At 42.9% G+C, this 13,354-nt stretch overlaps 1 protein-coding gene across 2 annotated transcripts; it reads right to left on the reverse strand.

The window, feature by feature from the left end:
* Positions 1 to 1,664: 1,664 nt before the first annotated feature.
* Positions 1,665 to 12,794, reverse strand: slc20a1b (solute carrier family 20 member 1b). Of its 2 annotated transcripts, XM_056290806.1 has the most exons (11): positions 12,548 to 12,794; positions 10,616 to 11,390; positions 10,133 to 10,273; positions 9,750 to 9,835; positions 9,505 to 9,598; positions 6,404 to 6,523; positions 3,370 to 3,699; positions 2,670 to 3,288; positions 2,351 to 2,536; positions 2,107 to 2,191; positions 1,665 to 1,827 (listed from the first exon to the last, which is right to left on the reverse strand). In XM_056290806.1, the coding sequence occupies exons 2-11, from the start codon at positions 10,962 to 10,964 to the stop codon at positions 1,672 to 1,674; spliced, it is 2,166 nt and encodes a 721-aa protein (XP_056146781.1). In that variant the 5' UTR covers positions 10,965 to 11,390; positions 12,548 to 12,794; the 3' UTR covers positions 1,665 to 1,671. The 2 variants fall into 2 exon arrangements, with proteins under 2 accessions (XP_056146781.1, XP_056146782.1); XM_056290807.1 differs by lacking the exons at positions 1,665 to 1,827; positions 2,107 to 2,191 and having other exon boundaries at positions 2,407 to 2,536; positions 2,675 to 3,288.
* Positions 12,795 to 13,354: the final 560 nt, after the last annotated feature.

Genomic DNA, 13,354 nt, shown 5'->3' on the forward strand with positions numbered 1-13,354 from the left:
TCTGAAGGCATGACAGCATTGATGTATGTCACTCTCAATTCAACAACATCCTGGTCAGCTCCACACCACACCATCTGGCTAAAAAAAAATAAAAATCTTCCAGGTTTAGGTCCCTATTTTCACCCACCAGCTCCATGAATCAAATATGCCACTTCTAAGGCCAAGACGGGGAAAGGGGGTGACGGACGCAACCAAATGTGTTGGCAGAGGTACATTCCATAGAGAAGTTACGCTGTGACATAGCCGATATACTTTAAAGTTGCAAATCTAAGGTCTAGCATAGGCTTGAACAGGACTAAAGCTTTTAACCATCGAGTTTGACGTACCACGTAAGGACTCACTCGGCCTTACGTGGTACCCGCTCTACCAGGTAAGCCACCGGGGCGCCCCAATGATGCAATCAAGTTTAACAGGAAATTTTAAGGTCTTGTATGTGTACACACTTTTGCATGAACATTCGATCACTAAATTAAAATCAGATTCAAGTAGCTAACACGTTTCAGGCAGAGGTCTACAAACGGTCAGGGGATGGTAGGACCTGAGGAGATACTTAATAGTTGAGTACTGATCTTTTTTCACGCCGATCAGAGAGAACTGTGGCCCGCTGAGGTCATGCCGCTTCCCACCAAATCAATTTTGACTGCTTTCTACCGCTGATGCAGTGTTGTTCCCCAATCTTAATTCTACGGTGGTGGGTTTTGACAAGAGCTCCATTGTAAGAGAGCAAGGGAAATTAAAGATGTTTCCTACTGCTTTCACCCCCAAACCAAAAAAACACGTTACCATATCCGCTACTGGTCCTTTCATCATAGTTGTTCGATTAAAAATAAATGCCAAAACGGTCAGGTATAGTGGTGGGGGAAACGAGTTTTGTTTGTTTGTTTGTTTGTTTTTATCATGATCTAATACTCCTTTGTGGTGAAGGCCAAAAGAAAATTATAAACAACTATCACAAGTTGAGCAGCCTTTTAAGCCCAAAGGTCTAGCTGATGAACTGTCTGATAGCAAATTCTTCCCTTTGACGAGAGGGGAAACAAACCTGCAGTTTGAGGGATACATCGAGACCAGATCCAAAACAATTCACAAAAAAATGTTAAAAAAAGACACATACACATACACACACACATACATACACACACACACACACACACATCAATAACCTCGTTTTGCACCTAAAATACTGCTGTTGCTTCTATATTAGTTTCAGCATGTATTATGAGTGAAGATATACAGCTGCAAAAGGCTAATACTGCACTTTAATTGTTCATCTGTTTCTAACTTGTAAAACATTAACAAAATGGAGAATGATTGTACATATGCAGCGTAGAAACGTAAGTAGTGAAAAAAAAATCAACTTTCAGATTAGCTCTTCACAGGATGAATAATACAAAAAGAACAAAGAACGAAATGTTAGCTTCCCATTGGAAGTGATATGGCCAAAAAAAAAATGTTACTACCAACCAATAATTCTAACTTTACAATGATGCAACCAAGAACCACAGGCCCGTATCACAAGTCCTTTAACCTTTTCTAATTTTATCGCTTTTCTTCCTTTTCTTTCAAAGTAACTGGCTCGAGGCGAGCAATATAATTTGACCTCCCATGTAGCCTTTTCTTGTGCGCTGGAGCGCGGTCTCTCTCTCTCTCTCGTCTCCTGCGTGAACCTAAAACTCACAGGATGACATAGATGAAGAGCGCCATGATGGCCGCGCTTATGAGGCCAGAGATCGGCACAGTCACAAACCATGCCATGAAGATGTTTCGGAACAGTCGCCAATCCACCGCCTTCTTGGAACGCAGCCAACCTACTGCTACCACAGAGCCCACCTGGGAAAACACAAAAACAAACACTTTCCAGCACCAGACTACTATTGTCGCCTTCAAATCCACGACTTCACTCGACCAATTTGAAAGCTATGTGCTGAACTATACTAGAAACCACAATCTTTGTTTCCAAGTTATGCAACGTTTTATTGAGAGGAAAGTGGCTTCACATTTAAAGTGTCTTACAATTAGGCTCTTGTTTACTGTAGCCTCCCACACATAAAATAACCTCCTCCGTGTCTCAGTGTCAAGGTCCTAGACCACAATATTTGACCAGCTTACCTTGCAGTGGGTGGTGGAAACAGGCAGGCCAATGTTGGATGCAACTACGACAGTCAGGGCTGAGGCAAGTTCAATGCTGAAACCACTGCAGAGGAAAAAAAGACTCAAGTCTATTTGGTGGGTCTGTCTGTGCATGGGTGCTTATTTAAGAGGCTGTCAGTGTCTGGATAGGATGTGGAACACTGTCAAGTACAGTTTTCTGACCAAGGAGAAACAAGTTTTGCAGGGCGTATTGCATCTTTACCTGGATGGTGTGATGGGAGTGAGGTCCTTGCCCATAGTCTGAATCACTCTACGACCCCATACCCACAGACCAGCACAGATGCCTACTCCTCCATACAGCAGCAGCCAGATGGGTGTGGGTGCATTTGAAGTCACGCTATTGGTTGTGTAAACCAGCCACAGAGCTACCAAGGGTCCAATAGCATTACTGTAAGGAGAAAATTGGATTAATGACAGCCAAAAAATAAAGACTTCAAGTTAAGTCAGTGGGATCAGTGTGAATATAAATTGAGAGCCTCTGATCATTGATGATTATATGACCTTTATAAGAATCTCAATACCTTACATCATTGCCTCCATGAGCAAAGGATCCAAAGCAGGCAGTGAGAATCTGGAGGAACTGGAAAAGAGTTGAGACTTCAGGCCTATCCGCTTCCAACCCGTCGTCGTCAGAACTGTGTCTTCTGCCTGCATCATCCTTTCCAATCTCAAGTGCTACATCACCCTCACTAAGCCCCTCTGAAGTCATATTCTCAGCCACAGCATTGCAGTAACTGGTGTAGCTGTCCATACGAACACGCTTCCTGTCCTGACCACCAGATCCTGGGCCCTTGTCACCATCCTCACAGGCACGGAACTCCCCTTCTTTGTGCTTGAAGTCCCCATGCATCCCAATGATGGCCATGGTATATGAAGTGTAGCTGTTGTTGCGACGGATGGGTTTGTCGCCCCCTTCACCCATACAGTCGCCTACCTTGGCCAGGTGGAGCTTATGCAGCAGGTCCTTGTAGAGGCCCGAGTCCTTATGGACTGTGTGGTACTGGCTGTAACCATTACTTGGGATGTGAGCTGGCCTGTTGTTAAACTGGGCATGGTTGTTGAACTGAAGCTGATTTGCAGGGACACTGCTATGCTGGTTGTTAACTTGGACTTGATTGTTGGACTGAACCTGTTTAGGAACTGAAGGAAAAAACAAAGGAAAGCATTCATACCACTGGAAAAAATAAGAGAATGCTACATTCAAACCATCATAACACTTACCACCATTATCACTGCTATGGTCAGCGTTGTCGGCGTCTCCGATATCAAACGTGACCTTGCGTTCTTTGTTGCTGTCGACATCATCTGAGTCGCCGACGTCAAAGTCGACCTTGCGTTCTTTGTTGTCAACATCATCAGAATCTCCAATGTCAAACGCCACCCTACGATCTTCAGGAGCAGGCTGATGCTGAGCAGAGGGGTTTTGGGCGATTTGGGTAGTGGGGACGCTGATCTCTTTCAGGGTTTGCTTCAGGATTGGACAGTGGGCCTCTCTCAGCTCCCTCTTTTCCATCAGAGGGCTTTCAGAGGGGCTGGAAGATTTGATATCTCCTAAAAGAGCACGAGGGTGGGGTGAGACTGCTTGGATTATGTTCAAATATGTACGCAGTACAGTAATGGAATATGAGCAGGTACATATGTTTCCTTTTACTCTCAGCACTGGAGAGCAACATGAGTTGCATAAGCAATTGGGGGGGGGGGGGGGGAAACTACAGTAGATATTGTTCAAAACTGAGCTCCCATGTCAGAGAATCACAAATGGATGACATTAAAAAGATCATATTTACACTTCCGTTCATAGCTTAAGTTATCAAAGATGATAAGATACCACAGAGCTTATGCCTACTGCCGGGGCAGTTATTTAATTCCACTCTGACATTAAATGAGGAGCGAAACAAAAATCTCTTACAGTATTGTCACGCTTTAATACTTTCATGAACAGACGCACAAGCCTAGATACTGAAGTGTGCGCCGATCAGCACAGTACAGTGTCTCTTATAGGGCAGTTGTCTGTTCTCATTTTTCAAATTGATTTTAACATCTTATTGCTCAGTTTTAAGGCCTTAAACAGTCTTGCTCTTATATACATTTCTGATGTATTGACCTGGAATACGCCCTCTCGACCATTAAGATCTGCAGTTGGAGCCCTGCTGATTATTCCCAGGTCTCAGCTTGTTACAAAGGGTGATGGGGCTTTTGCTGTAAGAGCCCCCACTATGGACCTCTCTTCCTGTTGAACTAAGACAAACCAAGTCTCTAGCTTCTTTTAAATTTCCTCTTAAAACTTTTATTTTTATGAAAGCTTTTATAAATGTTTGTTGTTGTTATTGTTCCCCTCCCCCTTTTTCTCCCCAATTGTATCCGGCCAATTACCCCACTCTTCTGAGCCATCCCGGTCGCTGCTCCACCTCCTCTGCCAATCCAGAGAGGGCTGCAGACTACCACATGCCTCCTCCGGTAAATGTGGAGTTGAGCCGCTTCCTTTCACCTGACAGTGAGGAGTTTCACCAGGGGGACGTAGCACATGGGAGGATCATGCTATTCCACACAGTTCCCCCTCCCCCCCGAACAGGCACCCCAACCGACCAGAGGAGGCGCTAGTGCAGCGACCAGGACACATACCCCCATCCGGCTTCCCGCCCGCAGACACAGCCAATTGTGTCTGTAGGGATGCCCAATCAAGCCAGAGGTAACACAGGGGTTTGAATTGGCGATCCCCATGTTGGTAGGCAAGAGAATAGACCGTTACACCACCTGGATGCCCCATTTGTCTTTATTTATTCACACTGTTTTTAATTTTACTCTTACTTATTTGGTATTATTCTTATTTTTGCCTTGTCTGGTTTTATTTCTTTGCAAAGCACTTTGTAACATTGTTTTAGAAAAGTGTTACATAAATAAAGTTATTATTCATTCATTATCCAAACGGCTTATCCTGCTCTCAGGGTCGCAGGGATGCTGGAGCCTATCCCAGCAGTCACTGGGCGGCAGGCGGGGAGACACCCTGGACAGGCCACCAGGCCACCACAGGGCCTTTTTTTAATTATTATTATTATTATTATTATTATTATTATTATCTCGTCTTCCAGCTCACATCCCACCAAGGCTGTTTCTCCAATTATTTTGTATAGACCTCGCTACACTCGATCAGTTCCCCACACATAGTTCTCACAGGAGAAGGCACTCTATGGCACCACCTTTGACTTGCTACACATGAGCTTCAAGCAGCTATCTCAGCAATAGAGTGGAGTTAAACATGGCATATAGGTCACACATGGTTAAAGATTAAAAGTAAGCAAACATCAAATATATGAGCTGGCCCCACAGCCTCACATGACATTTGTTTATGGTTTTAAGGTGAATGACAGATTTAATGCTAATTGTTTCTGTTTAGTAATCCTAGGAACATCCTTGTCTGCTAAACAGTCTGGTTCATCGAATGAACCAAACTGGTCAAGGCAAGTGTTGAAGCAATTATTCCCCGGCCCTCACCCTGCCCATGCAGCGCAAATGCCATGTCAACGCCTTAAGTCAACCCAGCTATTTTTGTTAAGGAGGTAAAGACCAATTAGTGGATCACTATGACCCAATTAGGTTGCTTCAGTTTATTGGACGAGTGGATCCAGACACATCGTGTCAGTTAGCACATCCCACACAGTCATGGATAAGCAAATACCACTCAGGCTGTTTAAAACATTTCTATGAACGATAGGAACAACAGGCCAACTTAGACATTTTTAGAACGATTACAATAAAATCAAATGAGCATGACTTTGTGGACATGTGCCACTTTTTAGACTTGCTTAAGTAATGCTGTGCCATGGGATCACCAAATTCAGCCTTTCACGAACCAAACCAAAAAGACAGTGAAATATGGTTGTAGCTAAGGAGAACAAACTAAATGTGAAGTGACCTGAGGAACTGGAATTAATTCATTAATGTTGAAATCTAATGAAATGAACTTAAAAAATAAAATGGAAAAAAAAACAGCTCAGCTGTTTTCATATAGATGTTTGATGGTTAGAGAGACTCCATTATATTAAATTTCCATTGGGCCCCATTTGTTAGATTAGATTACACAAGAGTAATTTGCATGAATATTTTGCATGTCGACTGCCAATGCAACATGTGCACCACCAGAGTCTACAATTTTAGATTTACATAAAAACCAATTTAATGACTTGAAAAACATATTTGAATGGACTTGAGAGTCGAGTCATTACGTTTCCTAAATCAAGACCTTGAGGCCACTTACGTTCAATCTTCTTTTTGAGGTGAGGGCAGACAATAAACCAGACCACAACAGCAGTCAGCAGAGAGCAGAACAGCGACAGCAGGACTATACCCCACCAAGGAAGGTTGTCGAATCCCAGCACTAGAGGACCCCCAGGTTGCCAGAGAGACAGATATACATACATATAAGGGGGAAATGGAAAAAAAAGCCAGTTTAATAAACAAATACCTCTCTCAAAAGACAATATCTTGACAACAACTGATTTAAGTGTTGATTTTACATACAAACATATGGTTGACACCACCACCAGTGTATGAGTGTGCATTTGCACGTGGGTGGATGTGAAGTATTCATTGTAAAGCACTCTGATTGGCTGCTGCAGCTAGATAAACGCAGTATAAAATGAAGAACATTAACCAAAGGAAAACAACCTGAGTACACTGGGTGACATTTTACCAAGCGTAACTGCACTGCCTCATTGTGCCACGTCCTGGTTAAATATGGTAAGCATGTCTACCCCCCCACCCCCGCATGTGAACAGTTATACAACCTATCAAAAGCTTAAAGACCAAAATGTCAGTGACCCCCCCCCCCCTACAAATGCCCTGCTAACAACTGCACATGGGCAATGAAATCCTTAAAAAAGTTACAGCACAGCGTTTCGGGGAAAAAAAAAACATACAGAAAAGAAAAAGGGGAGTCGTTCACTTAAGCATTTGCTATAGCACAAACAGCTACCTCTTGCCAAGACTGCAGTAAATGTGTGCATGTGGAGTGGAAGTACACACAGTGCAGGGCATGTTGGCAGAGTAAACAACTAGGTTTTCCCCTAGGGAGGTGGCTGTCCCTGTCATACGCAAAGGACGCAAGTGTGGTGAGAAGAAGAAAAACATAAGAGCTAAACAACATTCAAGGCAAGTTTCTTGAGGTGACCTCAGCCATGTCTGATTGAAAAATGTGGAAAAAAAAGGAGTGAAATGAAGGCCATTGCTGAGATGAGTGTCTTAGTAGCTCTATTAGTCTGAGGGCAGAGTCCGCAGTGCTGCTCTCCCCCCACTGACTCATTCTCACATGGTGCAGCAGGAGACCACAGCCTACTACGGCACAACACATCAGTGATGTGTTTTCAGTTATGTAATGCAAACTCATTCCCTCCAGGAGGGGGAGGGGCATGACGAAAGAGGAAATGGGAGGGGGGGTTGTAGAGAACAGCTGAGCCTCTTGTCTTTCCCAAGAAAAAGTTTTAGGAGCAGCGAGACAGCCAAAAACAGGTGTGGGCCAGCTTAACCCTAATGGGGTCAGAAATAAGATAGTAGGGAGTGAAAATCAAAAAAAAAATGTTTTAAAGAGAGAAAAAAAGAAAAAGAAATAAGATGATAGGGCAAGAGCAAGCTCATATGTAATGGTTTGCAGTATACAGTAAATTGTGAATAAAACCTTAAAAAAAGATCGCAAAAGGAAAAGAACGGGGAAATTTGAGTAGATACGGCTGTTTTTGTGGGTCACTTTTATAAACAATAAAAAGGATTGTATAAAGAAAAACAGCATTGGGTGAGCTACAAAAACATTCCTACATAAAAGGGATGAGCGTGCACCACAGTCATGCAGTGGGATGAATGGGATTGCTCAGGAAGTGGAACTAACCCACGGCTGCGTTCCAAACCCCTCCCTGCAACCTCTGTATTCTGTGGCATACACTACACAACATGGTTGTGAGGTTTTTTTGTTTTTTTTTTGTCTCCCCTACCGTGAGTGCAGTTTTCCTCCAACTCTAATTTCACCGAAGGATAAAATTACAGTTCGATGATTCACTCGGCAGAAAACACTGTCAACAGTCCTGACTTCTGTCCTAGCCTCTGTGCTGCACTTGACAAGAGTAAAAGCTGCTTGATGTTCAAAGCCCAAAATTTCAAGTCCCAACAATTCTCATCAATCTTTGCGTTTTATTTTCAGGTAGCCTCTGTGATGAAACCTGTAATTCTGTTTTGGAATGAGTCTTGGTGAAACATGTCAATTCATCTCTAATGTGGAGTGTTTAGCTCTGTCTATGATGCCAATTGTTTAGTGTCCCCTGAGCAACCATTTCCAACCCATGTTCGTTTTCCAAAGCTGAACCCATGCAGAAAATTAGCATTCCATTCAAAGTGGATTGAAGTTTAGCAATGGGAGGTTGATGCGATCGGATCTAAATGACTTCTTATCAGTACTACATTCAACACTTTGTATTTTGTTAAGCTGAAAAACAGCCAAGGAAATATAGTAAAAAAAAAAAAACACGAAAAAATATGTGAGCTGCGGTACACCTAATATGAAACTGGTCTATGTCCATGAATTGGCTCATTGTGGTATTCAAAAAATTAAAATCAAAGTTTAATCATATGTCCACATTTAAATGGGTTGGAATGGATATACATAACTGAATAAAACCATATAAATTTGGCTACGTACGAGTACAGGTCCCAATGTACAGTGTCACTCAAAAAAAAAAAGAAAAAAGAAAATGGAGAACGTGACTGACTCAGCTAAGGGCTATGCTGGTACTTCAAGTGATCTCCTTCGTGTGCATGTACACATACACATAAGTGCACCATATCTGGCCATCTTCTGGCATGTAACCATATTTAATGGCCCAGGCCAGCTAACTTCTTGAACTGCTAGATCTTATAGAGGGAAGAAATCAAAGGAGGAAAAGTTGTTCAATTTAATAGCTTCCTGAGGAGGTAAGGGCAACAAAGCACTTAAATAAATCAACGCCGAGTAGGAATAAAACAAATGGAACTGATCTATTTAAGTAATTTCAAAAGACCCTCCTTTTTCTGCTTTCTCCCACGTTCAAATGGCAAAGACACCGATGTCAATAATAACGTCATATCTTGTTTATGTCTTGGTTGTAATCCATTCGTAAAATTTAATTCCAGCTATGACCCACATAGAACCACAAGCAAGAAAACCACTTTCCAAAAAAACATGTTAAAATAAACAGGCCTTCACTTAAAAACAGTAACTAGTCTGGTTCAGTCTGGAGTAAGTGTGGGTATCCGGCTGTCTGAGGGAGCAGTTTATTTTAAGCTGTTGCTGTGGGCAGGCATGCAGAGCAAAAGGACTGGAACAATGATACTAACTTCTCCCAGTGTACATGATGGAGAACAGGTTGATTCCCATGGTGATCGCATAAAAGACAGGCAGGGCCCTCAGTCCATTGGGCACAGGGTCTTTCTACAGGGGCAAATCAAAAGGCGAAGTCAGAAATATAAGGTTTAAAAAAAAAACACTTTTTGTGTTAAGGCTACAGACAATGTAGAAGACAAATTTCTCTCAAGAAGTTTCTCATCAAAAAAGAGCAGCTTGAAAAACCTGTTGAGCTTACCTTGTGCAGGATGAATATGCGCACAAAGTAGAAAAGAACGCCTGACATTATACCAGACAACAGGGGACTTAGGAACCAGGAACCAACTGCAGAGAAGACAATTTTGTGAATCATTTTTTTTATACATGAGTTTTTATTTCTCAGGATTCATGAAAATCGAACCCTAAAATGACAAACAACTTAACCCCACTACATTTTGAAGAGCTGCAGAATAAAATAAAGGAGCAACCAATTGTTGTACAATTGTACTGCATTACTGATAACACCATGCATATACAATTATATTATTGGGAGTGGATTTTCCAAACACTATTTCTTCCATTTCAGTCAAACACTGAGTACCTTTCTATGTCAGTCAAGTTCAAAGGAACCATCTGACTCACCAATACGGAGAAGCTCAAACCACTTGACCCCTTGTTGGCCTCTTGCGACCAGGGAGAAGCCAATAGTAGCACCAACAATGCAGTGGGTTCCAGAGATGGGTAGCTTAAGAAATGAGGCAACCAGCTGCCACACAGCAGAGCCTAATTGAAATAAATAAAATAATTAAGGTCAAAGTCAATAATGGCAGCCTTCTTTCACCATTCAAAAGCTTTAAGCCGAACTCTGGGTTACAACAGGTAATAAACACACAGTGTTGCCTATATAGTGTCTTCCAGGTTAATTAACAACTGCCAGAGAAACAGTGTTAGGTTAATTTCAGGTGCTGTGAAATAAGATTACATTTTAATTTCCGGTCAATATGGTTTGGGGGGAAAAATGGCATCAACCACGTAAATATCACTGAACTATAATAAATTACAGCAATGATGAGAAATTCTATACTCTGGACCCGTCCCTCCCAAAATGATCTTCCAGATACTTACCAAACATGGCACTGACAGATCCAGCCATCAACACATGCTCAGAGCTGTTGTACATGTTTACATCAATAATGCCCTTTCGGATGGTTTCACTCACTTTGGCTCCAAGAAGCACAGAACCCACTGTCTCAAATATTGTAGCCAGAATGCAAGCCTGTCGCAAAGTGACAACTCCAGAGCCAACAGCTGTGCCAAATGAGTTAGCAACATCATTGGCACCTACAGAAAAGGCTAGGATGAAGGCAATAATGAAGCCAACAATCAGCAGCCACATGTACTCGGTCAGTGGACCTTGGGTGGCTAACCCCACTGTGCTCGCCAGTATTATTGTAGCGGCTGTCGTTGAGACCATTGTGTGACTGAAGGTTATATAGTATGTTGTGTTGCTGTAAAGCCCCTTGAGGCAAATTTGTAATTTGTGATTACTGGGCTATATAAATAAAATTGAACTGACTTGACTTAAAAGGACCAGACGCCTTTCAAATTAAATAATGTTAAGAGACCAACTATTCAAATAAGAGGTATATAGGTAATAAATAAACAACTTTTTTTTCCAGTACTTAATGCTCAAAGGATTACAGAAACTGAGCCAAGTGTTGTATGCAATTTAACTGGAAACGACTAGAAATAAATCAGGATAAAGAGAGGTAAAGTTGTGGGCTTATTGCTATCCTGCAATTATAGTAATTTTGTTGTTGATGCTTCCGTACAGAGCTATCAAGCACACTGAACAGCCAGCCATTGTGGAACGAGAACTGCTGGTGAATGAAGGTACATCCTGAAAGACAACAAAAAAAAAGCACACAAGTTTCACTCAGAGCAGCTCCATAAAGCCCCGAACAAAACAAACACTGACATTTTACAAGCCCAACACATCAACACGATGGAGAATAACACGGGAATGATCGCCACTGACAAATGATATACAATATCACGTTAGTAGCTTTAAGAGAAATGCGATATGGTACATGATAGGTTGCGTGGAGAAACCTTGTAAAGCAAGAACTTGGACTAAATGAGGACCCCTAGCTACCCTGAACAATCGTGGGTGGCCATTTTTTTTGGTCTTATGTCGCAGGCAGGAATCGATGGTATCACCAGGACCGTCACTTAATCCGTAGTGACGCTCACATGTTCGACTTTATTTTTGATGTCATTGAGATTTAGCGGCCGAAGCTGAGAAACTCATCACTAATGTATAATGAGACAAAGAGCACACCACCCGCAGAATAAAGAAACGTACATGTGCACGTGCCGTCATTCATTCATAGCTGACCGATCGCACCCAAACACGAGTACCGTCGCGCTAACGTTGAACAGGAACAGCGTGTCTCAATTACGAAACACTGGTTACAATCAAGCATAGCGTTTAGTAAGTAACCTGCAGTTGAGACGTAGACGATGTCCATAAAGGAGACCCAACCGGATGTGACTTAATAGACACAAAGTACCAATTTGGCAACGAAGGAAAGTTCTGTCGGCAAATTAATTTGAACGACGGGCTGAATTGGTACTAACGTCCTCTAAGCCGCGGAGACGGCTAACGCCGCTAGCGCTAGGTTGGCCCACTCCTGCGCCTGGCAATTCTCATTACACTCATCAAGACATCGGAGAACTAACGTCAGCGTCACCAACTGTAGCAGACGCCTTTACCGCCGCTTGGATGTTGGGAGCTGTATTAGCGCACCGGTGACGGCTAGCGGGGGGAAGGAAACTAGGCGGCATCACTGACTCAACCCGATTGGAAAGAAAAGAGCTAGCATACTGGGCAGTGTTTTGTTAACGCCGATCAGCTGATGGAAACGGCGATTTCGCCTCGTTCCAGCTAGCGCTGGCTATAAATCCGAACGTAAACGACTTAACACGGTGACAGAAAACACAGATATGAGCGCTGCAGCTCGACATGTTTACATAAAAACTAGGCCTTGAACTTACCACACGGCTCCAACTGTCTCAGGTAAGAGAAACGCCGCTCACTAGCAAGGGGGCTAACCAGCCCGCGCGCAACGGAAGATAGCGCGGGCGGAATAAGGAAATTAAACGTTGATTGAAAAAAAACCGACTCGTAAGGTTGATATTACATCAAGCGCGCCAGGTCGGCAGTTCTTAACGCGATATCTGATTTGAATTCGGAGAAATCCCTTTTCCCGTTCCGGATATATTTGGTTTGAATGGGTCTCAACTCTACCTACCGCGTGTGGTGCCGGTAAGACGTGTATTTATAGGGAGCATTGTGACGTTGGTTGTGATGAAACCAGGAAGACGCCCAAACAGCACCGGCCAATGGAAGAGAGGAGGAGGCGTACATCCATGGAGGACAACCGCTGCCTAAAAGTCTGATTCGGGATGTGGCGGGAGCGGTTGAGACGCGGATTTTCCAAACACCGCGTCTCAGTTGCTTTCAAACCCTGATTCGGTCACTCAACCAGTAGTCTTGTTTCAACCAGGCAGTTACACACCCGATTCTATTCGTTAACCAACAGTCTTCGCTAAGGACCTTGGTGTGTAGACTCTTGTGTAACTGCTTGGTTGGAACAAAGACCTGCACCCACACCAGCCCTTCCTGGATCATGTTGCCCATCCCTGACTGGCGCTCGTTGAAGTAACTGAAGAAATAACTAATTGCATACACCAAAAAAAATTTTGCTGTAGGAATATTTATAGATCTAAAAAAAAAAACTTTTGACACTTGATCACAATAGATTAATAAACAAATTGGAAAGGGCGGTGCTGAATTGGCTA

This window comes from Lampris incognitus, chromosome 12, assembly GCF_029633865.1.
Source record: "Lampris incognitus isolate fLamInc1 chromosome 12, fLamInc1.hap2, whole genome shotgun sequence".
Lineage (NCBI taxonomy): Eukaryota > Metazoa > Chordata > Actinopteri > Lampriformes > Lampridae > Lampris > Lampris incognitus.

Bases quoted from the DNA above. Each gene is read 5' to 3' on its own strand.
- slc20a1b (XM_056290806.1), bottom strand. From the start codon at position 10,964: ATGGTCTCAACGACAGCCGCTACAATAATACTGGCGAGCACAGTGGGG. The intron at 9,599-9,749 runs GTAAGCTCAACA...TTGCCCCTGTAG, and splicing joins GCATATTCATCCTGCACAAG to AAAGACCCTGTGCCCAATGG. The intron at 2,537-2,669 runs GTATTGAGATTC...TTCTCCTTACAG, and splicing joins CATGGAGGCAATGATGTAAG to TAATGCTATTGGACCCTTGG.